A 24,701-nucleotide genomic window follows, 5' to 3' on the forward strand; every position below is an offset into this window, starting at 1 on the left:
CCTGCGAGCTGTTCTGTCTGATATTTTTCTTGGACTTCCAGATCTTGCTTTAACTTCCACTGTTCCTGATGACTGCCATTTCTTAATTACATTCCGAACAGAGGATATTGACATCTGAATACGCTTTGCTATCTTCTTATAGCCTTCTCCAGCTTTGTGAGCGTCAACTATTTTCAGTTTCAGTTTTCTAGACAACTGCTTAGAAGAACCCATGGTGCTGATTGTTGGGGCAAGGTCAGATGGGTCTGGGCATTTAAAACCTTTGAGATTGACATCACCTGGTCTTCCCAGATGATGATTGAGAACAATCCATGACACTGGCAGGTCTCAGCTTTGCAAAGGGGGCAGTACAAGATATTAACTCTGCAGGGTGCCCAAACTTTTGCAGACGCCATTTTTTTGTTTTCTGTTATTTTGAAAGTGTAAATGATGGAAATAAAATCTAACTTTTGTTGACATATTATAAGAATGTCTAATCTGTAATTTGATGCATTTTGGAGATTTTTCCATCTTTCCTAGGTTTCTTTATGCACATTAATACAAATTTTTAGCTGGGGTGCCCAAACTTTCGATCCCCACTGTATATATACACATTTTCTAGTTAAGGCATGTGAGCTCTTCGCCTCTAATCTTTGGATCCTGAAGAAGCTAACAAGCGAAATGCGTCGACCTTTAGAGGATATTATGCTATAGAATATCATGCCATTACTGTTTGGGATGTTAGCCATTTATTTTCTTTATATAATGTCACTTCAAGATGTATTTCAAATAAACATGTAAATTTAGGTATATGAGTCTGTCCGCTGCTGTACCAGTAAATTCCCATTATGTTGCTTTTTCCTTTCTGTGAATTGCTTATCAGGGATGAGGTACACATGTAGTCTATAATACAATGTTGAGTTCCCACCCAGTGTCAGTTAGTGTCAGATTGCCAGCCTCACTATCACAGTCCCACTATAAGTTGCTGATGGCCACCATCACTAGTATAAAAAAATAAATACAATTCCAGTATATATTCCATAGTTTGTACATCTACAAACTATGGAATATATACTGGAATTGTATTTATTTTTGCTATAACTTTCATGCAAACAGGGGCGGACTGACCATTTGGAAACTCGGGCACTGCCCGAGGGCCCGGGGTCAGTAGGGGGCCCGATGAGATGCCCCTGGTACCTTTTTCATAGGCTTTTTTGAGTTTGGGAAGGACACAGGGGCCCCATGATCCCCTATTGCCCGGGGGCCCCATGAGTTGTCAGTACGCCCCTGCATGCAAACCAATTAATATATGCTTACTGGGATTTTTTCTTAATAAAGACATGTAGTAGAATACATTTTGGCCTAAATTTATTAAGTAAGTTAATTTTGATTTTTTTTTTTTTATTGGATATGTTTTATAGCAGAAAGTAAAATAGTTAAATATAGTTTTGTCAAAATCTTTGGTCTTTTTTTATTTATATAATAAAAAAAATAAAAATTGGTAATTAAATACAAACAAATACAAACAAAAGAAAGCTCTATTTATGGGGGGGGGGGATTAATTAAATGTAATTTGTGTACAGCGTGGCATGACCATGCAATTGCCAGTTAAAATAGTGCAGTTTTAATTAGGAACAAATAGCCTGGTCACGAAGGGGGTAAAATCCTCTGGAACTCAAGTAGTTAAAGGGAGTCCTGATGATGTCACAGATAGCATCATGGTATTTTCCCTTCAATTTTGAATGTCCAAAAGCCTGTTACAGGTTCTAGGATAGAAACCAGAAATGCCAGCTACAACACTGTAGGCTGCGGGACATCGTATATTCATAATTGATTAATGTTTTACTGGGAATCTGTCCTATCACAGCATCATATTGAACTGAACTAGGGTGTTTGGTTATGAATGTAAGCCATTTAGTTCTATTTTATGCAATAAAAAATATTTTCGGTTCAAAACACCCAAATCTTTGCTGTTTCCATAAACTGCCTTACCAAATGTGTATGAATAACCAATGTTCTTCCTTCTGAAATGCCATAAGCTTTATAATTAATGTTGGAAAAGGTGTGGGTGGCTGTAATAGTCCCTCATTTGGTGAACCATTTAATAACAGGTCTTTAAAAGAATTCTACAAAATTCACTGTATCACTGTCTCTTTCATATAATTCTATTTATTTGTTCACTTTGCACTGGCTAAATTTGGATATCTTCTCTTGAAAGTGTTTTTTCAGTGTACACCATCACAGCTGCTTTTGGACTAGATGCTTTAGTTAGTTGGGACGCTTCCCAGGATTGTGGTTTCTCATGAATTGAGTGGGGTAGATGGCAAACAAAAAGTGCAGAAAAGGTCAAAACTTTATATTTGGAAACAGAAAAATATTTTGTTTCTGCTGAAAAGTTAAATGATTGTGCGTTCTGAAATGGATAGTCACCTTAAGGATCATTTTGTAGATCTTCCTGAAAAAAAGGGGGTTACACTCCATCTCTACAGAAATGGTAGAAAAACTATTAATTAAAATACACCATTGGCAAGTTGGGCAATTCAAACTGAGCAGCTGAAGTTATATGCAAATCTTGACATGTTTACACAGTGTTAAGAATTGCATGTAACTTCAGCTGTCTATATCTCTGTTATATACTTGTCATTATATGCTCAAATTGAATTGTACAGATTTGTGACAGATTTACTGTTTTCTATCATTTATTTAGAATAATATGCTTACTCTTATTACCCACAAAGCAAGTTGGTGCATGCTTATTTATAAATGTATAATACCTAGTTTGATTTTAAATAATAGCTACTGTATATGAATGTGGTTATTATATTGCAAGTTTCTCACGTACTGTTGGTATGTTGCCACATGTGCTTGTTGTTGTAATATGCTGCATAGTAAGGCTTCACTGTTGTGCCAGGTGGTATGTAGTTGTCATCATCATGGCTGGACATCTGGGACCCTTTCAATAATCACTGACCCTCACTAACTCATCCTTCCTATGGCTTTCCCTCTGTTTCCTCTGTTGTGGCTTTCTCTGATTTTCCACCTGTTGGTGTTGAATGAGCTTCACCTGCTGTATTCAATTCTGCTCTCTTCTTTCAGTTTACCTTCATTCGGTCTTTCCATACCCCAGATCTCCCTCCGTCCTCCTGGCACATGCATCAGCCCTCTGCTTATCCACACAGAAAAATCTGACACTACTTCAAGCCCAATAAAGACTTCCACACACAGCTGCAGGGTTGTGGTCACTCCAACAAGCCCATCTTCAATTTGTGACACCGATGTGGCAAATCACTGCCCGCCAGTATGAGCATATTTTCATTTTATTTATTTGTAGTGATCAGCACATGCTACTGTCCTGGATCCCCACCTCTTTAGTGATTTACCCTTGTATGTGGTTTACTCATAAAAATCTCAGGGATTAAAGTGACACTAAACTCTCATGTTTTAGGCCCCATGTACACAAGACATTTCTGAACGATGGAAACTGACTGCTGAAAAACGTAGGTTAAAAAACGTCTGTTTAGCCGCGTTTGAATAAAGCGTTTATGCGCGTTTGATTTTAGAAGCGTTTTTTAAAGATAAGCACAGGAGAACCTCTCAAATGCCCAGAATGCACTGAAAAGTGGTAAATTATTAACTATTTCAGACTGTTTCAGAGAAATACAAACAGTAGAAGCAGAGACAGCAGTATGTGTTGAGATAATTAGGTGGGAGTTGCTCGTTAACATTTCTTTTGTTTCCAAGGGTGTGAAGTTGTCATTAAGGTCACCTGGCAGGGGGTCTTCATGAGGAATTTGAGGTGTGAATGGGCATTAACATTTCTTTTGTTTCCAAGGGTGGGAAGGTGTCATTAACGTCACCTGGCAGGGGGTGTTCATGAGGAATTTGAGGTGTGAATGTGCATTAACATATCTTTTGTTTCCAAGGGTGGGAGAAGTCTGAGTTGTGAATTGGTCATTAAAATGTGTGACAAGCTTGGTAGGAACATTCTGTGTTAAGTGTTTTGTCCATCTGAGCACCTTGGAAACTCTTTGCATGCATTTTTCATGATGAAAAAAGGCTCTGGAAAGCATTGGGAACTGGAGGAGTTAAAAAAAAAATTCAAACGCAAATGCTTATAAACATGATTTGCTGCGTTTAGACTCGTTTAGCTGCATTTACAAGCATTTTGCATTTGAAGCGCTGATAAAATCGACATCTGAACACAAGTTTGGTGCGTTAAAAAAAACGACTGTAAACTCAACTGCCTGTAAACGACTGTAAACAAAGATGTGTACATGGACACATAGGAAAACATTTGGGTGAGTTCAGGGGCTGCTGAAAAAAATGCTGAACAGCTCCTATACGTGAGTTTATCAGCTGCAGTGTACATGAGCCCGTATAAAAGAAAATACATGCAATATGTCTAAATATACCATGTAAGTGGAATAAACCTTCTATACTCTATTCCTTTGTTTCATCTCTCAAATGCAAGCTTTTTCCTGCTGTTCTCAGAATTCCTGTCCTAGGGTGGCTACATTCATTCTCCATGCTCCTTTCTTGTGCATGCAACCAGCTTTTCCATCTTGTCCTGAGATGGACAAAACATCTTCATGCAGACACATTCAGACACATTCAGCTCTCTAGGTATTGTAGTATGCAGAGCAGAGCATGTGACCAAAAATAATAGCACTGTTTGCTCTACACTAATAAATTGTCAGGTATTAGTGCCACTTTAATTGTTGTCTCTCCTGTAATGGGTGGAGATAGTGGCTATTTATATGCCAGCTGTGGATGGGGCACAATGCACATGGTGTATGAACTGGACACCCCGATCAAGAAAGATTCAGTGCTGTGCTGGAGCTGAGCTTATAGATCCCTCTGCAGGGCTCAACTGCCAGGGTATAGAAGAGAGGACACTTAGTAGCAGACAGAGAACCCTTGACCCCCTTGAACCTCACCTAGTGCATTCCATGGCTTAGTTTAGAGTGGCCCCTGGGCCTATGGAGGAGCTCTTTTGTGTGTGCAGAAGGATACCCTATGTGAGCATTACCAAATGCTAAATTAATTATAACATCTAGGAAAGACCTTTAGGTCTGTCCTGAAAGACCTTTAAGTGTTCTGCACTTCTGTGTCCACAAGTCAATGTGTCAATGTGCTGTAATATTCCTGTAACAGAAGAATTGTGCTGGAGTGAAGTTTGTGCAGTAAAGCAGAGAAAATTCAACTTGTCTGGACATTTGTTTATTCTGGGTCACAGGCCCCAGATCAGAAATATGTGAGCTTCTGGCCAGAAGATGAGACAATATAGCAGAATTTCTCTAAAACAGCAGGTGGGACTGTCCAATGCAAGAAAAAGAGGGGTCCAGGGTTCACATGGTGCCAATAGTCAATCAATGTGGACCCACCTTACAAGTCTCAGTGGAGTAGAGCATACACAAGTAGACGTGCATTTATTTTTTCAAATTTATGTTATTCAGAGATTTGGAAGCATCATATTTCCGAATTACAATAGAAACTAATTTAAACAAATCTGAAATGTTTTCTTGCACGTGATTGGACGATAGAAATCAGCAGAGCTTCCCCTCAAATCTAGAGCAACTGCACCTGCAGTGCACTAGCAGTAGACAGACTATTTTATGCCTTTAATAAATCAACCCCTATGCGTATTAGTGTTAGAATATATGTGTTTTCTGAAATTTGGATTTTTGAAAAGAATAGAATAGAATATAAAAGAATAGTATATAAAATAATAGAATATAAAAGAATAGAGTAAAACAGCATATAATAGAATATAATAAAATAGAATATTAGATAAAGGAATAGAAAATAATAAAATAAAAAAGAAGATAAATTAGAAAAGAATAGAAAATAAAAGGAAAAAAATGAATAGAATAGAAATAATAAAGCCATCATCCGAAATGTGAATTTGAAAAAGAATAGAGTAAAACAGAATAGAATAAAAAAGAATAAAAAAAAAATAAAGAAAAATAGAAAAGAACAGACTAGAACAGAATAAAAGAGAGAAGAATAGAAAATAAAAGAATAAAATATTAAAGAAAAGAATAGAAAATAAAAAAAGAGAATAGAAAAGATAGAATAAGATAGAAAAGAATAGACTATAACCATCTTCTGATATTGAATTTCAAATAAAATGGAACCAAATATTATTCACAATGAATTTGGATCAATGTGATATTTTATATTTGAATTCAATTCAATTGGAAAAAATTAAATCTGGCCGAAAACGAAGAAACGAAATGAAACAAATTTCATTACAAATGCAAGGAAACAAAAATTAGTAACTTAACAAATCGATCTAAAACAAAACAATGTTTTTTGTTCTACACATGTCTATGCACAAGACAAGAAAGAAGTCTGAAAAAATGGTAAGAGACATAAAAAAAAAGATCCATGATGTAAAAGCAAAATTGCATTTAGTTACTTTAAGCCTTGTAAAAGGGAATATACATAAAAGGCTATGATTTAGGTGGGAGTATGTGCTGACCATCCTAGAAGTAAATGGATTTAGAATATGATTGGCCACACTGGTGTCTTTATGCTCCCAGATGGGTCAGGCAATGCCAAGCACAACTTTGTTGGCTATCAGTGTTAATTCTAATTGTTTTGGGCTCTTTTGTAGGGGTAAGACACTCCACACATTGGTTGTCCATTGTATTTATTAGCTCATGGGTCTGACACTGATGTTCTTGGACTGATCCTTTTGCTGACACTGTTTGTTCAGTCTGATTGAATTCCATCTGCCCTGATCCCAAAGTCACCTTTGCCTAATTGCCCTGGTTTTGAGGTTCGGTTCACATTGCTTCTGGGAATGATCTCTGTTGCTGTCTTAATGCTTCTGTCTCATGTCTTAGGACTGGCTGCTAAGGACACTGTCTACCATATAGGCACTAGAGAGATCCAAAAATCTGTAAATGAATTACAATCATGCAATCCAAAATAACTTTCAAGCTGAATTGACCATGATAGATGTAAAAGCTGCACAAAGAATACACTATTATTACTTTATACAACATCACGATTAAATGTGTCCTTTAGGTCCAAGGTCTTTTTCTTATTCTCAAAATATTTAACAATAACAAGAACAAACAAAAGAAGAAAAAAAGGGAAAACCCAAGACAGGGCTCCTGGTATGTGTAATTGAAATACCAAAATGAAAAATAAAAACCTGACTAGGGCTCATCCTCTTACTGCACAATCTAACCTCTCCAAGACCAATACTATTTGGCATGAGACCCGGGGGACAGCTCAACATGTATATAAAATGTTGAGCGGTCCCCTTGGTCTAATGCTAAACAGTTGTGGTCTTGGAGAGGTTTTATTGTGTAGTAAGAGGTGGAACCCTAGTCAGGTTTTTATTTTTCATTTTGGTATTATTACCTTTAGCTATATAGAACGAACAACTGATATAAGCAGTAACAATGGCAGTAGAGAGCTTCTATTCAGTTCAATCCAGTGGGTAAGCTGTAGAATATCTTATTTTTGCAAACTTTATTTTAAAGTGACACTAAATTATATCCTTACTGTCCAGAAATAATCCATTCACATCCACTGCTAAAAGTGGAGTACCACCCAAAAGTGGAAGCTATGTTTCTCTGCCTCCCATCCCTCCGCTGCCACATTTGGCACCTTTTGGGGGGGAGTGGGTACCTGGTTTTGACAGGTACCCGCTCCCACTTCCAGCTCTTTTCACAGGTCCCAGAGGACTGTGGCCCATTCTTCAAATGCAGCATGCTTAAAGCCTGCTCAGTAGGAAACTGGCTACGAAGCCACAAGGCTTCACTGCCAGTTTCCCTTAGTCAAGATGGTGGTTCCAGCACCCGACAGCCGACTAAAGAATCGGCTTGGGGTGAGGACACCGCTGGATCCCTGGAAAGGTAAGTGCCCTAATATTACAAAATCAGTATTTGTAGCTGCTGACTTTTTTTCAGATGGGGGGGGGGGGGGGCTCTGCTTTAATTGCCCAGCAATCTAGTTTCATAAAATTCTTAGTGTTTTTCTGCCTACTTACATCCTTTGTGAACTCCTAAACGGCTCCTTTTCCTTCTTGCCTCCATTTGTTTAGAACAACCATTTTTCTAGGTCATGTGCACTGCTCTATGCACACTACAAATCTCATAGTCCCTAGTCCCTCTTGGCTGGATAGATTCCTACATACAGTGAAAATCATCTGCCCCTCCTCTTCACTCATCCATTCACTGAAAGCCTTTTAGTCTGTCAAAAGATTACAAGATGTTTTGTGAATGGAAGAAGAAAATGGAAAGCACTAGAACTTTTAATTCTCAGTGCCAGAGATTAGGTGCTTACAGTAGTGCCTAGGATGAATGAAACTGATAGTTTTATCTAATGCAGCACCATCCACACATGGGACACCCATCATTAGAGGTAATTTATACATAGCAAATATGACCATAGAAAAAAATGAAAGGAATTTTATTATTTTTTACATTTTTGGCAGTTTATTTAATTTGTTACAGATATCGTTTGCATGCATAACAGTGCAAAAAAAATTAGATAAAATAATTTCTTAAAGACTTTACTGCCGCAACAAGATATCTGGGCATAACTTATCTTTTCAGGGTTCTATTTTCTAAAAAGCTCACAGAAGTCAATGGTTTGGAGGTTATGGCCTGTGATCAAGCATGTAAAACCACATTCTAGTGTATTGCTGGTTAAGCAGCCCAATACTTTTGCATTCATGTTTGACCGCAATGAAAACCTCTTGTCTTAATGACAACCTGCATATCTTCCTTAATCCTCTGATTTTGTGGGTCACAGCTAAAGCAAGTACATATGATTTCAAATAATTCCTCATCCTGTTTGCTAATCCAAATTAGCAGCAAATTGAGATAGTACTTTGTATCCCTCCAATTTTTCCTGTTGGAGCTGGAAATATCTCACCATGCTCTAAGTGCGGTTTCACGAATCTCACCCACTCTTGCAATAAATCATGCTAGCAATATTTAGCAATTGCAGTACCACTTAAAGCACCTGAAAAAACAGAAGGAGCTTGCACTTCTTCCAAATACATGGTGTTAATGAACAAAATCCAGACCTCACAAAAAGTAAAGCCTTTGAGCCAGCACGTAAGAAATATTCATACGTTTTATCCATTTCTGCTTAGAGAAATGTATCCTCCAAAAGACTGCAGATTCCTTGATATTGTAAAGAGGCCCTGTCATCTCATAAAAAGCTGTCCTTTAATATGTGCCCATCCTACTGCCCATGCCACTGTTCTCCTCTCTATTCGAGAGATATTGTTGCCTAAATAATCTTCTGTGTTCAACACTTCTGGGAGTGTCAAGTACCTACTCCCCCTCTAAACTCCATGGTCCCTCTGCCAACCCTTATGTAATTACCGGACAAAATAGTGACATGGGGGACAGTGGAACTGAGAATAGTGGGGGACCAGGAATCAGACACCCCTAGAAGTGTTACACAGGATGAAGATTTTTCAGACATCAATATCTATTGAATACAGAGGAGCACAGCAGTGCAGACAGTGGTCAGTCCTTTTCCCCACTTTCAACTCACCTGCTGGGCATGTACTATACTGTCCTGGACCTCCTGCTGCCCATGAGGTCCACAGATTCTCCACGTGGTCCTGGTGATGGGTGGGGCTAAACATAGCCAGCAGGCGATGCCGATCCTCCTGGTCTGCTTAGCCAGAAAGAGTCCTCCTTTGCCCCTGTTGCCAGGGGCAAGTCCTCTTCAGCTACAGCACCTACAAGTATGGGCACAGTTCAGCCTCCTCTCTCAATGTAGCTGTCCATCAAAGGGAGAGAAGAGAAAAAAAAAAAACATGTGGGCCAGATTTAAAGAGCCTAGGCTGGGGTTAGAGTTAAAAATCAAAAAGGACTTCCCACCCAATTTGAGGCTTTTTCTGCACTCTGAAGTCTTGTCGAAGGTTACTTCACTCATGGTTAACATTCATATAATGATTTGTTACAGTCCCTGGAGTATGAGATTCTGGGGCATTAATTTACAAATGTTCACATTTGGATTGTTTAGAGGAAACCAGCAGTATACTATTAGTAAAACATTACAAGGTGTTACTGCATACATTTTATTTTTTTGACTGCCTTATGTCCTGCAAACCCTTTGCTTTATAATTTCTGAGTCACTTCAGCTGGAGCTTAAATAGGATAGAGGATTTCCTTCACATGTGACTGCACTTAGCCAATTGCCAAGCACCAGTGCTGTTATGTGAAAGGATGGAAAGTGAGTCACATGCTCTTCCACAAAAAAATACATTTTCTTCCCACTTAAAGTAGTAACAAACTCTCAGCAGTTTATAGCTTACGCACAGTAAAATAAACATTCCCCAAGAGACTTCTTGATTAACCTATTACTTGCACTTTACAATTTTCAATGCTGCTGGTTCCTGCTCTCTCAGTGCTGCTTCCCCAAACTTCTGGTCTTCACAGGAAGCAGTTAAAAGTGGACAGTGCAGTCTCCAGCCAGTCTGTGAGCTCAGAAAAGGTAGAGGGGAGGAGGAGGAAGGAACAGGGGAGTACCTTGTCATCATAGGCTATTGAACTGTGGCTTTCTATTGATGCACACAAAGTAGGGATGCATGCGAGGGTGGCTACAAGGGATGCTGCAAGAGAAAGGAGCCACCCTGAAACAGGAAACCTGGGGTAGTGGCCATGGCTACAGCTTCAACAGGAATATTGGCAAGGTTAAAAAGATGAAGAATCTGCATACTCATATCAGCTGATAAAAGTGTTTAAAACGGAGGGTTTAAAATCGCTTTATTAGTGGTAGAATAAAGGAAAGGTAAGTATGCACTACTGGGGAGGAAGGCATTAAAGTGAACCTTTGCTTTGCCCTGGCTGGGTCTCAATTTGCATATCAATGTGAATAGCCTCTTTGAGGTTCTGAGATTGTGCAGCATTAAAAATGTCTTTCCAGCTTATTCTGTCAACTATCTGTACTGCTGTTGGCTTTATTAGCTAAAGTTATTTTATTTATTTTTTTAAAAGGGAGAGGTTTCATGTTTTCATAGGAAAAAGTAGTGACATTCTTTTGCATATTAAAAATGATAAAAACTCTTTATCACTAATGATATGTAAAATGTCCTTGGTGACGTTCCAGTTACATTTTGGTTTGAATAAAAATCCAGCACATAAAATCCACTATTCAGTGGTGAAGCACTGTTTTCAGTTTTGCCTCATACTATTACTTCCAGATATCCAGCTATCTGTTTATGCCAAGACCCCAGGCTACTCCTTTGCGATTAGATCAGAGCAATTGTGCAATATATTAAAACAGTAATAGAAAAGAGAAACAAGGAATAAAAAATATTACTCCGTTTCCCCTGCATTGCTTCACATTAGAGATGGAATATAAATTCAGAATGTGACGGAACGCAGTTTTTCTGTCTCCTTTTTGTACACAGATGGTAAAACTAAGTTTGGAAGATGTATGTCTGTTCATGAAGGTACTGCTGGTTTTCATTTGGAACTGGTTTTGTATAATTATTACAGTAAAGAAGCATGAGATTTACAAAGCATATTCAGACTAGCACATATGATGTTATAACAGTCTATGTGGTCTGTACCTATTTTCTGGAAAAAAAACTACTCTCCTGGGACCTGTAAGATTATTAAATATAGGATTTTATGCTACACACTGATTGCAGGAGATAGGGCCAACTGCAATAGTAGATGGAATGAATTTTAAGAGTTTATAGTAAACTGCAAATCAAGAACAAGATACATTTTTCACATAACTGGACCTTGATGCATTGCTGCTATTTCTGTATTTCTTTTAGATTTAAATAAAGCCATAAAGCTGTAATCACAGCAAAATAGATATCACATCCCATATCACCAGGATTCTAAGGCTCCATGTACATGGGACACTTCTGAACGATGGAAACTGACTGCTGGAAAACGTAGGTTGAAAAACATCTGTTTAGCCGCGTTTACATACCTTGTTTATGCGCATTTATGAGCATTTGCATTTAGAAACATTTTTTAAAGATAACCTCAGGAGAACTTCCAAAATGCCCAGAATGCACTGAAAAACAGTTAAAAATCAACTATTTCAGACATTTTGAGAGAAATAGGGAGAGCAGAAGCAGAGAGAGCAGTATTTGTTGAGATTAGCTGTTCGGTTTTTTTTTTTCGTGGTGTTTGGATGTGTTCCAGCTCATTTCTGTGCAGAAATTATTGCAGCAGTGTCTAACATATTTTCTTTTATGCAAAACCTCAAAGTATGGTGTACCAGATCATTTGAGTACCAGGAAAACGCTTAGCATGCATTTTTCATGATGGACAGCATCTGGAAATGGAAGAGTTAAAAACATTTTCCAAACGCAAATGCTTATAAACGCGGTTAGCCATGTTTACAAGCGTTTGGCGTTTTAAACACTGATAAAATCTACTCCTGAACGCAAGTTTGGTGCGTTCAAAAAAATGACTGTAAACTCAACTGTCTGTAAACAACTTTAACGACACAGTGTACATGGACACATAGGAAAACATTAGGACACATAGAAAAAACGTAGAAAAGCTCTTAAACATGAGTTTATCAGCTGTAGCGTACATGGAGCTTAAAACTGTTCTAAAAGCTGGGTATACATATTCAGTTTTTTTTTCATTCAACCAGAGGGTTGAATGAAAAAAACTGACGGATCCCCCCTGCCAGAATACACTGAACAGCTCTTGTAGCCATTGGCTGCAAGCACTAATGGATTGCTGGTTTTCCAGCAAGACTGTTCAATAGGCTGGCTTCTGCTGAACAGAGAGCGATACATATGTACCAAAAATCATCTGGTTCCTTCTGAACTGGCCAACTTTCGGTACGTGTCTATCAGACTTAAAGTGTATTTAAATCCAACACTGTTTTTCCGAATAGAATAGGGAAAGGTTAGAACCCCTGCTTGATTTGTATTGTTGTGTGTGTCTCCATACGTGAGATCTATCCTCTCTATCTGTTTTGGTGATCACTGTCACTGGGACTGAAAGTGATGGAAAGCCAAAATTTTGAGTTGTCACCAGAAATGAAATAGGAAATCTTGTATTGAGAATACTTGTTCTAGTTCAGACTGTCTAAGAGAACATGTGCTTCAGTAGATCCAGCAGTAATCCGTGTCTGTCTTGAAACACACTCTACTCCTTGGTCCTCTGGCTGTTATTGAGTACTTGGCGAGCGCATCTCCAATTTACAAGCAAGTGTCAAAAGGAATAAATGGTTAGCACACCAATGACATCATAAATGCTATAAACTGTTTAATCTGGTAACACAAGTTCACAGGCAACAGTCTTGTTGGCTCTGAGGAAGAGGCTAGTTCTCGAAATACGTTAGCCTTTTGGAAGTCCTATTGCCTTGTCATGTGGCAAGTCGAATCATGGATTGCACTGTGCTGTTTTTACATGATAAGCTTGTTATATTCGCTATTTTTTAGTATAATACTTACCACTTTTTAAAAAAATAAATATACGTTTTAAGGATAATGCACTAGGCCAGTGTGCCCTCTGTTTTGTTTTATGGTTACAACACAAGTTCACAGCATGACTTCCCGCCTGTCAACCACCTGCTCCAGTGCACTTAGCCCAAAAAGAGGGGTTACTCGTGACCAGTGGTGGACTGACCATTTGGAAACTCGGGCACTGCCCGAGAGCCCGGGGTCAGTAGGGGGCCCCATGAGATGCCCCTGGTACCTTTTTCATAGGATTTTTTGAGTTTGGGCAAGGACACAGGGGCCCCATGATCCCCTATTGCCCGGGGGCCCCATAAGTTGTCAGTCCGCCCCTGCTCGTGACCAATATATTCCTTTTGATAATGGTATTTCCCTCACTTTGGAGAGATTTCCACTCACTTCCCAGACAGGAAGTAAAGGAAAATCTCCCCAATGGGACATAGATGCAGCAAAAACCTGAAAGGGTTTGAACCAGGGGCGGATTGACCATTCGGGCACTCGGGCGCTGCCCGAGGGCCCAGGGTCAGTAGGGGGCCCCATGAGATGCCCCTGGTACCTTTCATAGGCTTTTTTGGGTGTGGTTTGAGTGTGGGCAAGGACACAAGGGCCCCATGATCCCCTATTACCCGGGGGCCCCATGAGTTGTCAGTCCGCCCCTGGTTTGAACCGTTTCTGCTCAATCTAAAATTAAAAAAAGTTTTGCCCTAAGAAATACTTCAGTCTGACTTTATTGTTGTTTCAGGGCCACTCAGGGTGCCCTTTGTCAAGCAGTCTGCCTGACAAAGGGGACTCTACATGGCTTTGAAACATTGAACCTGGCTTCTTTACCAGCAAGTGTCTTTACAAAAAAAATCTGATTTAATGAACATTTTAACATGCTGGTGATAAGTAGTTTACTGTTCAAAGCTGATGTCTTCAAGCAATTTATTGATCAAAGTTAATGTCGCAATTTGTCTGATCACTTCAGCAACATCACTACTAATTCTCTGTATCGATTGGTATGCAGCTGAGACTTGCAAACAATTCATAAGCCAATATATTTGGTAAAGAGCAGTTAATTTCAACTGATTTAAAAGTGAACATGTAATGCAGATTTGTGTAGCTTGATGTGGCTTTTGAGCAAAGAGAGGACAGTTCTGGAATCTGATCTATAAAGCACTTGTGTGTATGGCTGAGTTAGGATAAATTAAAGTTTATTTGGTAAGTGTTTGGAAGTTATTTTGAAAAGTGAATGATAGTAAATAAGGGGACATTTAAAAAAGAACATTTGCTAGCTAGAGTGATTAGTTGAAGTTAAACCCAATGTTAGTTAAAAGTAAAAAATAAATATCAGCACAAGGGACCGTACTAACATTCCATACGAATTGTCCTTCATGCTGGTGTATGCTCTCTTAGTTCAAATCCTAACACCTTTGCCAAGCCCCCCTCCACATACCGCCACAGCTATAATTTTCAAGTGCTGCAGCAGGTAATATGATTGGCTGAATCTGTCACAGGCACTCATCAAGGGTGCCTACTATGCCCAATCCCTACTATGCCCAATCTTTTTCTTCCCCCTTCTCCAGTCATATTTGGTATATAGCTTCAATCAAGACGGTGGGCCTTTTATTCATGCACCCATCCTCCATGCCTAGAGTCTTTTTCAGTGCTGTAAGCTATAGTAAAGCTTTTTTGAATGGAGGATTGGGGCAGAAAATGTGGGCATAGTTGTCCATCTTGATGAGTGCCTGTGACCAGTCCAGTGACTTTATTCCCCCACCCAGCATCTGAGTATTATCGTAGCCTGGGTATGGGGTGTGCAGTGGGGGGCAGAGAACTTTGGATTTCAGCTATGAGGGTTTCAGCTATAACAAGTAACCAACATCCGTTGTGCTGACTAAAAAATAAATGAATATATATATATATATATATATATATATATATATATATATATATTATACATAACTCAACTTGGGCTTTAACACAACCAGACCTTATTTACTAAGCTCAGTAAACATTCACTTTTTTATATATTAAATATTTATAAAGCTGGCAAGAATGCATAGAAGTAATCAGTTGCATAGTTACTTATTTTCCTAATGTTATATTAACTTTTTCTGTTTTCCTTTGTTAACCTTTCCATTCTCTCTTTCACTGCCATCATTTTTTTCCTAAGATAATGTAGTTGACATAGTAACAAACACAAGTCTGTAGAGTTCAGCCAATAACAGAAAACGTCCAGAAACAGAAAATGTAAAGGTCTCAACACTAAGCTTTGGGGTACACCACAAACAATCTTAGACTATTTAGAGTATGAATCATTAATCACTACGTTCTGAATACAGTCTTTATGCCAGTATGCTATCCATTCCAGACTCAATTTTCTAAGCCTATGGGCCTTAATTTACACATTAACTGTCTGTGGGGAACTGTGTCAAATTCTTTTGCAAAGTCCAAGTATATTATGCCCACAGCTACATTACCTTTTGTAACTCTGAACTCAAGCTTCATCCCTACTTCTGTGTGTGTCCCAATTGCAGATTTACCACCACTTACCATTCCAGTGATATTGTCCTCACAGAGAAGTGGGAAAAGTCTCCCCAACAGGGCACGTGGCTGCAATAAAATCCTGATAAAGTCTAGTCCTTATAAACCCAAAATTCTGGAATACCATTTTAATATATTTAGTCATCACACAGAAGGAGCACCGTTTAAATATTTTGTACAAAACTTAAGCTCCATAGTAATGGTGTCCATGGAATATTTCAGCTTTTTCCATTTATGTTGTAAGGAATTTCACAAATTAGCTAATCCTCACTTATCTACTGAACTTAATTTTAAAGAAGAGGGGAAGTTGGATTTCTGACGCAGTCTCCTGTGTTATCAAACCATTGTATTACATCTTTGCATGAGGTAATTTTGGTGACTTCAGTGCATTTCAGTTTTTATGAAACAATACAATAAAAGCATACGAACATGCTAAATAAGACGTCATGTATAAAACGTTTATGCTCAGTGGTGTAGCTTGAGTCTTCTTAAATTAATGTTGACACATAATTATGTTATAGTTGATGGTTCCTTTAGCAAGAGATTTGTGCACATATTTTGTTCAGGGTATGTGAAGCACTTTAATCCATGGAAAGAAAACAACCGAAAAGTGGTTTATGCTTGATAATGTATTTGATTTGCCAAGGGACTTGAAATAATGTACGAATCAGTATTTTGCTTTGCAGAAAGATTTAGACATTGGGAGGTATGATAGATTTTTTTTTTAATTTCATCACTTTTAAATTTAATTATAATAGTTCAAAACCTAAGCTTGAACAATGCAAAACTATTGAAAGAACATAATCTCAAAGAACACAGCTGTAAAAAAAAACAAAAAACTATGCAATCAAAAATTCTTTTAACTGTTGTACTGGTTGTACTTCCTGATGCACTGCATCTACTGTATACTTATATTGCTGTTTATTTATATTGTTATTAAATTTTACAAAGATGTATAACACCGAATAATAGAAAAAAAATTCCATTGTTAAAGGGATATCTGGAAATAAAGCTGATTGTCATGATACAAGGGAGTAGTACCGTAGCCATGGAATGCATTGGCCTGTATTTCTTTAGGCTCAGCGGATAGATATTCAGAAGATACAGATACCAGCAACTATATAGAAAAGGCCAGGTGAATAAGATACATGCCAAGATAAAAACTAGATCCATTTGGAGGATAGGGTGTATCCCTTGAGCCAGTTCATATTATGTGTGAGTAGAATGTAACACCAGTTAAATTTTACATCCAGACTTTGGTCAAGAGAGTTCCAATTGTATTGGAAGTGTAACAGCAAGAAACATCCAAGTGCAGTATTACTCTTCCATATTATATTTTTTATTCTTTACTATGCTCTTGTTCATGGCTATTTTTATAGAGGTATCTGTCTGTTCTGTACATTCCAAAACATAAAAATATCCATTAAATTCTTTCACAGTACCATTACAAAATCAAACATATTGTAAAAACCAAAATGGAGAATACATACATTGGATAATTGACTGCAGACCAATGTTTGTTTCTTTTTTTTTAAACTGAGTCTACCATTCAGTTAAATTGAAGTATCAGTGCTTATTTAAGGTTTTAGATCATGTATTGTTATAGATTACCATCTTATAGTTTCCATGTGTTACAGGCATATGCTCCCTTTGTTAAATACCTATCCCCTAGCAATGTTTTGACAATCTGACATCATTTCACTACCATCAAATGCATCTGCTCACTGTATAAGCCAACAATACACAGCAAATGTAATGAATACAGTAAGATATGAAAAGTTTAAGTTCTTCTTTGACACCTTTGTTACATCACTACATTCATTAGGCAACCACTTGCAGCTGCAAAATACTGAGTGCCTACCCAGCTTCAATAAAAGTCAGAAAATAGGTAAAGACTGAACTTGTAAATAGATTCAAATACGCAGCTTAAGTGAAAACAAAAATTAAAAGCATGTATAAAAATAAGTTGTCAGTTATACAAAATGAACCAAGGATGTAAGAGGTTGGCTACTCTTAAAGAGTAGTTCCACTTTTGTTGAGAAATCATTTTTGTTGATCCCTTCTGGGTGATCCTTGTACATTGTAAGGATTCTAACAAATTTTGTCAATGTGCAAAGTGAATATGAAAGCAAGTGACTTTTTCATTATCAGCCAGCTGATATACTTGCAGTGTTCTATTGAGAGGAAATGCCAGTGTCTGAATCCCTTTAATCCTATGAGAGTATCTCACCAAAAATTACATTTTTGTTGTGGAGGATGTTTTTATTTCTCATAAAAAGTCAAGTTTCCCTTTAAACTACTACTTTAATAAAATGCAGAATTAGGTATTACATGATTGGTGGCAAAGTAGGTTAGATTAACCAATTAAATGTCCATTGTGTGTGATAAATGAAGGTGTTAGTCCACCCAAAAGCTCTTGTGCATATAACAGCCAGAATAGCTTTTCTGGATAGAGTTTGGGAACTCAAAGCACTGCTATATTACTACCAAAGTCCCAGTAAGAGATAAGAAACCTTTGGGTGCTTTAATTGTACAGCAAGAAAAGCTAAAATATAGTATTGGCCAAACTAACCATTACCATGATGGAAATAGTTAACCCTCTTATATCTAGGATGTTGTCTTGCCCTTCCAAGCATTTTTACCAAATAAGGTATGTCCATCGAGTTATAATGGCTAACCTATGGTACTTATACATATGAATATGTTGGAGGCAAAGCTAATATTCAATGATGATGTCAGGGGTGGACTGACAATTCATGGGGCCCCCGGGCAATAGGGGATCATGCGGCCCCTGTGTCCTTGCCCAAACTCAAAAAAGGCTAGGAAAAAAGGTACCAGAGGCATCTCATGGGGCCCCCTACTGACCCCGGGCCCTCGGGAAGTGCCCGAGTTTCCAAATGGTCAGTCCGCCCCTGGATGATGTACTACCAACAGCAAAATTGTCTATCTGGAATCACCATAATTCTTGCACTTGATTGGGTATTATGAAATTTTACGCTCTGGGGAAAATTCTCTTGCAAAGTGTAACTTCCTCCGCAGAGTGAGCAGCCTATTAGCATTAGTAAATCATCTCCACTATATTTTCATTGCAATCAAATCAATACAGTTTGGTTAAAGTGGTAGTAAACTCTGCTTTTTATCTTGTACTTACAGGTAAGCCTATAGTAAGGCTTATCTGTACATACAGTGAATATCTCCTAAACATGCACCATTTAAAAGATATTTACATGTGTAGAAGGCTGTTGATGTTACCAGTACATGCGCACAGTGCTCTCAATGGATGGCACACTCCAGTATGCCGTCCATTGAGAGAGGTGTGCCACAACTGTGACTCATGGTTGTATGCGTGGGGGTGACATCATTGCGGCTCAGCCATTCAAACAGCTGGAGCCCACAAACCCAGAAGGAGGACTGTGTGAGAATGGAAGCTCTGTCAACAGTGACAGCGTGCCACTGAAGGGATCCATTTTTTAGGTAGGTCTATTATATTGTGCTAGCATGCAGTGCATACTAGCACATTATGACATTACCCTATGGGGTCACCAATTTTTTTTTTTAATTTTTAGCTTGAAAAAAACGCTAGTGTGCATGGAGCCTTAAGGCAGGGATTAGACAATTAAGGAACAGCAGCTTGTTCCTAGTCTTAATGCTGATTTGCAGGTGATTACAGGAGTTTAGTAAACAGGCAGATTTATTTAGTGTTATAAACATAATTTAAGCAATTTATTCAATGCATAGTTGGATTAAACAGGGGTCCTTTATATGTGTCTACATTTACTTTCTAATATAATAGCCCAAAATCTTCGAATACAGAAAGATTCATTATTTGGTTCCAATAGTAAAAAACTGAAAACTGCCACAACATTGAATGTACAGGGAAGAAAAAAAAAACTTGGCAGACTATTTATATCAATAAAGAGATGAAATCAAACTCACAGACCTAATATAGACAAGCAAAGGAGTTAATGAGTGTCTTGTTCTACTATACCCAAGTGGCACCTTTCCAAGCCTTACATTGCAGCTTTCTGCATTACCAGTCTTGATATAATACTGCCAAACTGGATTAGGGTCTGACTGCATTGGCAGCCACAGATATTTTTACTAACATAGTGTGCAATCTGGAAGCCAACATAAACTATAGATAATTATTCTAGTATGTAAGGAGTCAAAGAAATCTAAGTGGAGATCTGTATTGCAATTGATTTATATCAGTTATATTCCACTTGAGCAATAAATACCTGCTGTTACTGTTATTTCAGAGAAAAAGCTTTGTGGATTCACAATACTATGGTGAGCAGTACAAATATAAAATGGGATAATCATTGAATGTAATATAATAAGATTACCATTTTTAATAGTAATCTTCAAATTTATAGCCCACAGTACCATATTAGCCCTGGTTCATACTATTGCGGACTGTGCAGTCCGCGTTTGCTTGGGCACAGTGGCCCATTCATTTGACCATTTTGGAAAGCGTGGCACCCTTTTGAAAGGGTGGCTTTTTGATCATGTGGTTTCCCTGTGGTTCCCTCACCCACAATCGCACTGCTGGCTGTGATGCGTGGGGGTGCCATTCAGAAGTAATTCGCCAGTCATTACTCCCACCCCCCTTTACCATTCTATTGACCATTGAGGACAGCCATCATATTTGGTGGGCAGCAGAATTCTGTGAGTTAAAAAGGAGATGAGCAAGAATCATAAACGAGAGCTATGGTTTCTGCATGCATAATTGAACACTTGTGTTTTAGGAAGACCTACTTTGTATGGTAAAATTGACATAAATGTTCAACTTGGCACTAGGGTTGCCACCTCATCCTTTTAAACCCAAACACATATTAATTACACAGGTTCTGAGGCTAATTTAATGCAGGTAAGGCACTTATGCAGGCCATGCATGGGTTGAATTGAGACCGAATTTTCTATAGAAAATCAGACACGTGCATTTTGCAATCCGGTGGTGCCACCATTGATTTCGAAATATGACCAACCAAGCCTTCAATTTCACCTCATGTTACTAAAAAAAGGAATTTTTGTGTCTGGGCATCCTTTTTTCCAGGTCACAGCTCATGCTCATTTCTCTTTCGATTATACGTCTCGCACAATTCTCCAATCATTGATTAGAAATTAGTTTATTTTTCAAAACATTTCCAACATGCCCGATCACTCAAATGGCTGCACGAAAATCAGCCAATGCTGTGTCCCACTAATGGTGCAAAATTTGAATGAAAATTCATAGTTACGATTTTCGACAGAAAATTATTTTCGAATTTGCCCCAAGTATGGCCTGCATAAGTGAGTTTAATTACAACCTTAATCAGTCACAGGACCTGTGTAATTAATATGTGTTCGGTTTTAAAGGGATGAGGTAGCAACTTGCCTTGGCACTAGATTTTTGCTGACTGGCCCCTATGGACACCTAGCTTGCACACTCCCTATTAGGTATATTTGTGCACATTCGTACTATATAATGATCTGGAAAAATTTACCATTTATTATTACTGCTATTTATTTCAGGTATATCCCTGTATAAGCGATAAAGAGTGCGAAGTAGGAAAATATTGCTACAGTCCTCATCAGGCTCCTTCCTCCTGTATGGCCTGCAGAAGAAAGAAGAAACGCTGTCACAGAGATGGCATGTGCTGTCCTGGAAATCACTGCAACAATGGTAAGGAAATTGAAATGCAAATATACTGTGGTCATCTTTAGGCAATGAAGCTATATATTGGCAGATTATAGTTTATTTTACTCAACTGCCATCAATGAGGGGTTAGGTACAGAAAATGGATGAAAACAGCCACTGCAGTGGTGGATGATGGCAGTGGATGTAATTTTGGTGTGTCAAGCATAACTAAACCAGATATGTTGCCGCCGTCCCCGGGAGTTCTTACCATATTATGCAACTATGTTCACCATGTTTGTATATTATAGCACACTTACACAGCAAACAGGGGCGGACTGACAACTCATGGGGATCCTGGACAATAGGGGATCATGGGGCCACTGTGTCCTTGCCCAAACTCAAAAAAGCCTATGAAAAAGGCACCAGGGGTATCTCATGGGGCCCCCTACTGACCCCGGGCCCTTGGGTAGTGCCCCAGTTTCCAAATGGTCAGTCCACCCCTGATTGCAAAACATCCCTGTGCGATATTCATGATTCCGCACGTCACTCTGTTGCTGGAGCTTCCATCTTTTCTATATCCTCTTTCAAGCTTGGATTCTTTGGCTGTCTTGATTTGCTAGTCTGCGGTGATGTAACTCTTATGCATGCATATGGGAATATTTTTTATCTCAACACCAAAGGCATGCCAAGATTATGCATTAAAAATTCATGAACAAGAAGTTATCTTTCCTCAAACATTAATGGAGGCAAACTTGTACAAAACATCCTCAAGGCTTTGACCCAGAAAAGACACAGAAGTACCATCAAGTGGACACCAAAATGTTTGGGAAAACAATTTTAGTACATGAATTTCCAAAAATAAAATTAATAGATAGATGACAGGGATGTAACTGGGTGTTAAAGCGATTCTAAAGGTTCATTTTTTTTTTTTTAAATAACAAACATGCTATACTTACCTACTGTGTGCAGTGGTTTTGCACAGAGCAGCCTGCATTCTCCTCTTTTCGGGTCCCTCACCCCCACAGGCTCTCCTGGCCCTTCACTCCCGTCGGGTGCCCCCACAGCAAGCAGCTTGCTATGGGAGCACCCACTGCTCCGTGTGTCTATTCACACATAGGGTCGCGGCTTAGTGCCTCCCCCTCTATCTCCTCATTGGCTGACTGGCTGTGATTGACAGCAGTGGGAACCAATGGCTCCCGCTTGCTGTTTCAGCCAATGAGAAGACAGAGACCCGGGACAGCATCGCTGGATTGCGATGAGGCTCAGGTAGGTATTAAGGGGGCTGGAGGCATTGCTGCACACATAGAATGCATGAAGGTTAAAAAAAAGCCTTTGAGCCTTTAAAACCACTTTAAGTTGCCAACATTTAAAAAAAATTTCCAGGCACTTTTTTCGCTGTGCATTCAGCAAGCCATTATAGGAGGATTATATACTTTAATTAGGGGAAAGGCATTCATTTCATATGGGTGTCATTCTACAAGAGGCATATATTTTACCTAATTGCATACTTTAAACCCTTTCATTTCCAGATCGGTTTCTGCATTTTTTTGCATGTTTAAAAAATCATTTTAGCCCTGAAGATGACATAAACCCCCCAAAACATTATACTGTTTATTTTTTAAAACCAATTTTATTTTTTAAAACCAGTTCCAATTTTTTATTTCACACATTATTACTGCAAAGATCTAGGAAATGGAAAATTTTGGTAAACAGTACAATAAAGTTAATTTTACGGCACAAAAATGGAATAAATTACCCAATTTTTTGTAAACTATAAAAGACGAGGTTGCACTGAGTAAATAGATGCCCAACATGTCAAACCCTAAATTTGCATGCACCCGTGAAATGGCAACAAACTTCAGTCTCTATATTTTCCATAAACGACACTTTTATAGCCCCTATTACTATGGGTCATCAGTTTTGTGTTTATGGTGGACATCTAGGTACGAGAATTATTGCTTGGCAACATGTAACATGTGTATCTCAATCAACTTTTTTTGATGCGTAAGTGCCCGAAACGCATGCGTTTACATTCGTATGTGCATATATGTGGGATTGAGGGGGTCAAAAATATGGGAGGGATTTTATGTGCTTGGGTGTAACATTAATTTTTTACAATTAAACAATTAAACATTTTTTTACTTAACTTTTTGTCCCCTATGTGATGATTTGTTTGGTGACAGGTACTCTTTAATGAGTTATCAGGGGTCTAAAAGACCCTGGATATCTCCCATGTGTGCCACTGAATGTAATGCAAAGCAGATTGCTCTGCATTACATTCTTTCCCAGCCATCAAGCAGGGGGGTCCCGAATGTGACACTGTTCACCTGTGTCCGCTCAGCTACCTTCCACCTACTTGGTTGCCCCTGGTATGCTTATCTAGGGCCCAATCCCAGTGGCTGAAGCCACCAGGATTGTGTTAAAATAAAAAAGATGTTATACTTACCTGCCCAATGAAAATGCACAGAGTGGTCCCTTACCTCTTCTTTGGCAGTCCCCCACTGGTTCTGAATGCTCTTTCTTTCTCTGGGTGCCTCCATAGCAAGCTGTGTGCTATGTGGGCACCTGTGCGGGCGAGCTCCAGAACCTGGCTGTGCGTGTCAATGGACACACACTAAACACACTAAGGTTAAGTTCACATCTATGCATGTTGGAAAGCGTGCAAAATTGTATGCTTTCCTGGCATGCACAGAAACATGCTGCCCTTTAGCAAACACACAACAGAGTCTTCATTTGTTAATGGCATCCCTGCACATCTGCAAACCCACACACCAAATGAATGATGTGGCAGCACCCTGTGGTTTGGTGTGGTGCATTTATGGAAAAGATATCTCTCAGCTGCGAAGGGGGGAGCTGCGGACTTATCTGGATCCCCCACAAACTCGCCCCTCTTCTGACCCTCCTTGCCATCTTAACCCTTCTTATGTCCATGCAGACAAATCCTCCTGACATAAAACTTTGCCAGCTCACCCTCCTGAATAGACACTTCACAGAACATCATCTCAGCTCACACAGCCAACAGTAGCTATGTTCTCCCTCTGAGTTCTTTCAGCACACAGCACTGCAGATCAGAAGGGGAGTGTGGGGAGAATCTGAATTAGGACACAGAGCGAGAGTGTAGGAAACTGCTGGGCGTAGATAAAAAGGAGG

General features: G+C 38.8%; 1 protein-coding gene across 1 annotated transcript in view; it reads left to right on the top strand.

Annotated features, from left to right (window-relative positions):
• Window positions 1–24,701, top strand: part of DKK2 (dickkopf Wnt signaling pathway inhibitor 2) — a 160,354-nt gene that overhangs the window by 99,446 nt on the left and 36,207 nt on the right. Inside the window, exon 2 of the mRNA XM_089680498.1 lies at window positions 21,446–21,596. Coding sequence (XP_089536624.1) covers window positions 21,446–21,596 — 151 coding nt within the window. The remainder of the gene's footprint in view (window positions 1–21,445; window positions 21,597–24,701) is intronic.

The sequence above is a fragment of the Staurois parvus genome, unplaced genomic scaffold (genome assembly GCF_062004578.1).
Source record: "Staurois parvus isolate SC_StPar_1 unplaced genomic scaffold, SC_StPar_1.0 ptg000244l, whole genome shotgun sequence".
Lineage (NCBI taxonomy): Eukaryota > Metazoa > Chordata > Amphibia > Anura > Ranidae > Staurois > Staurois parvus.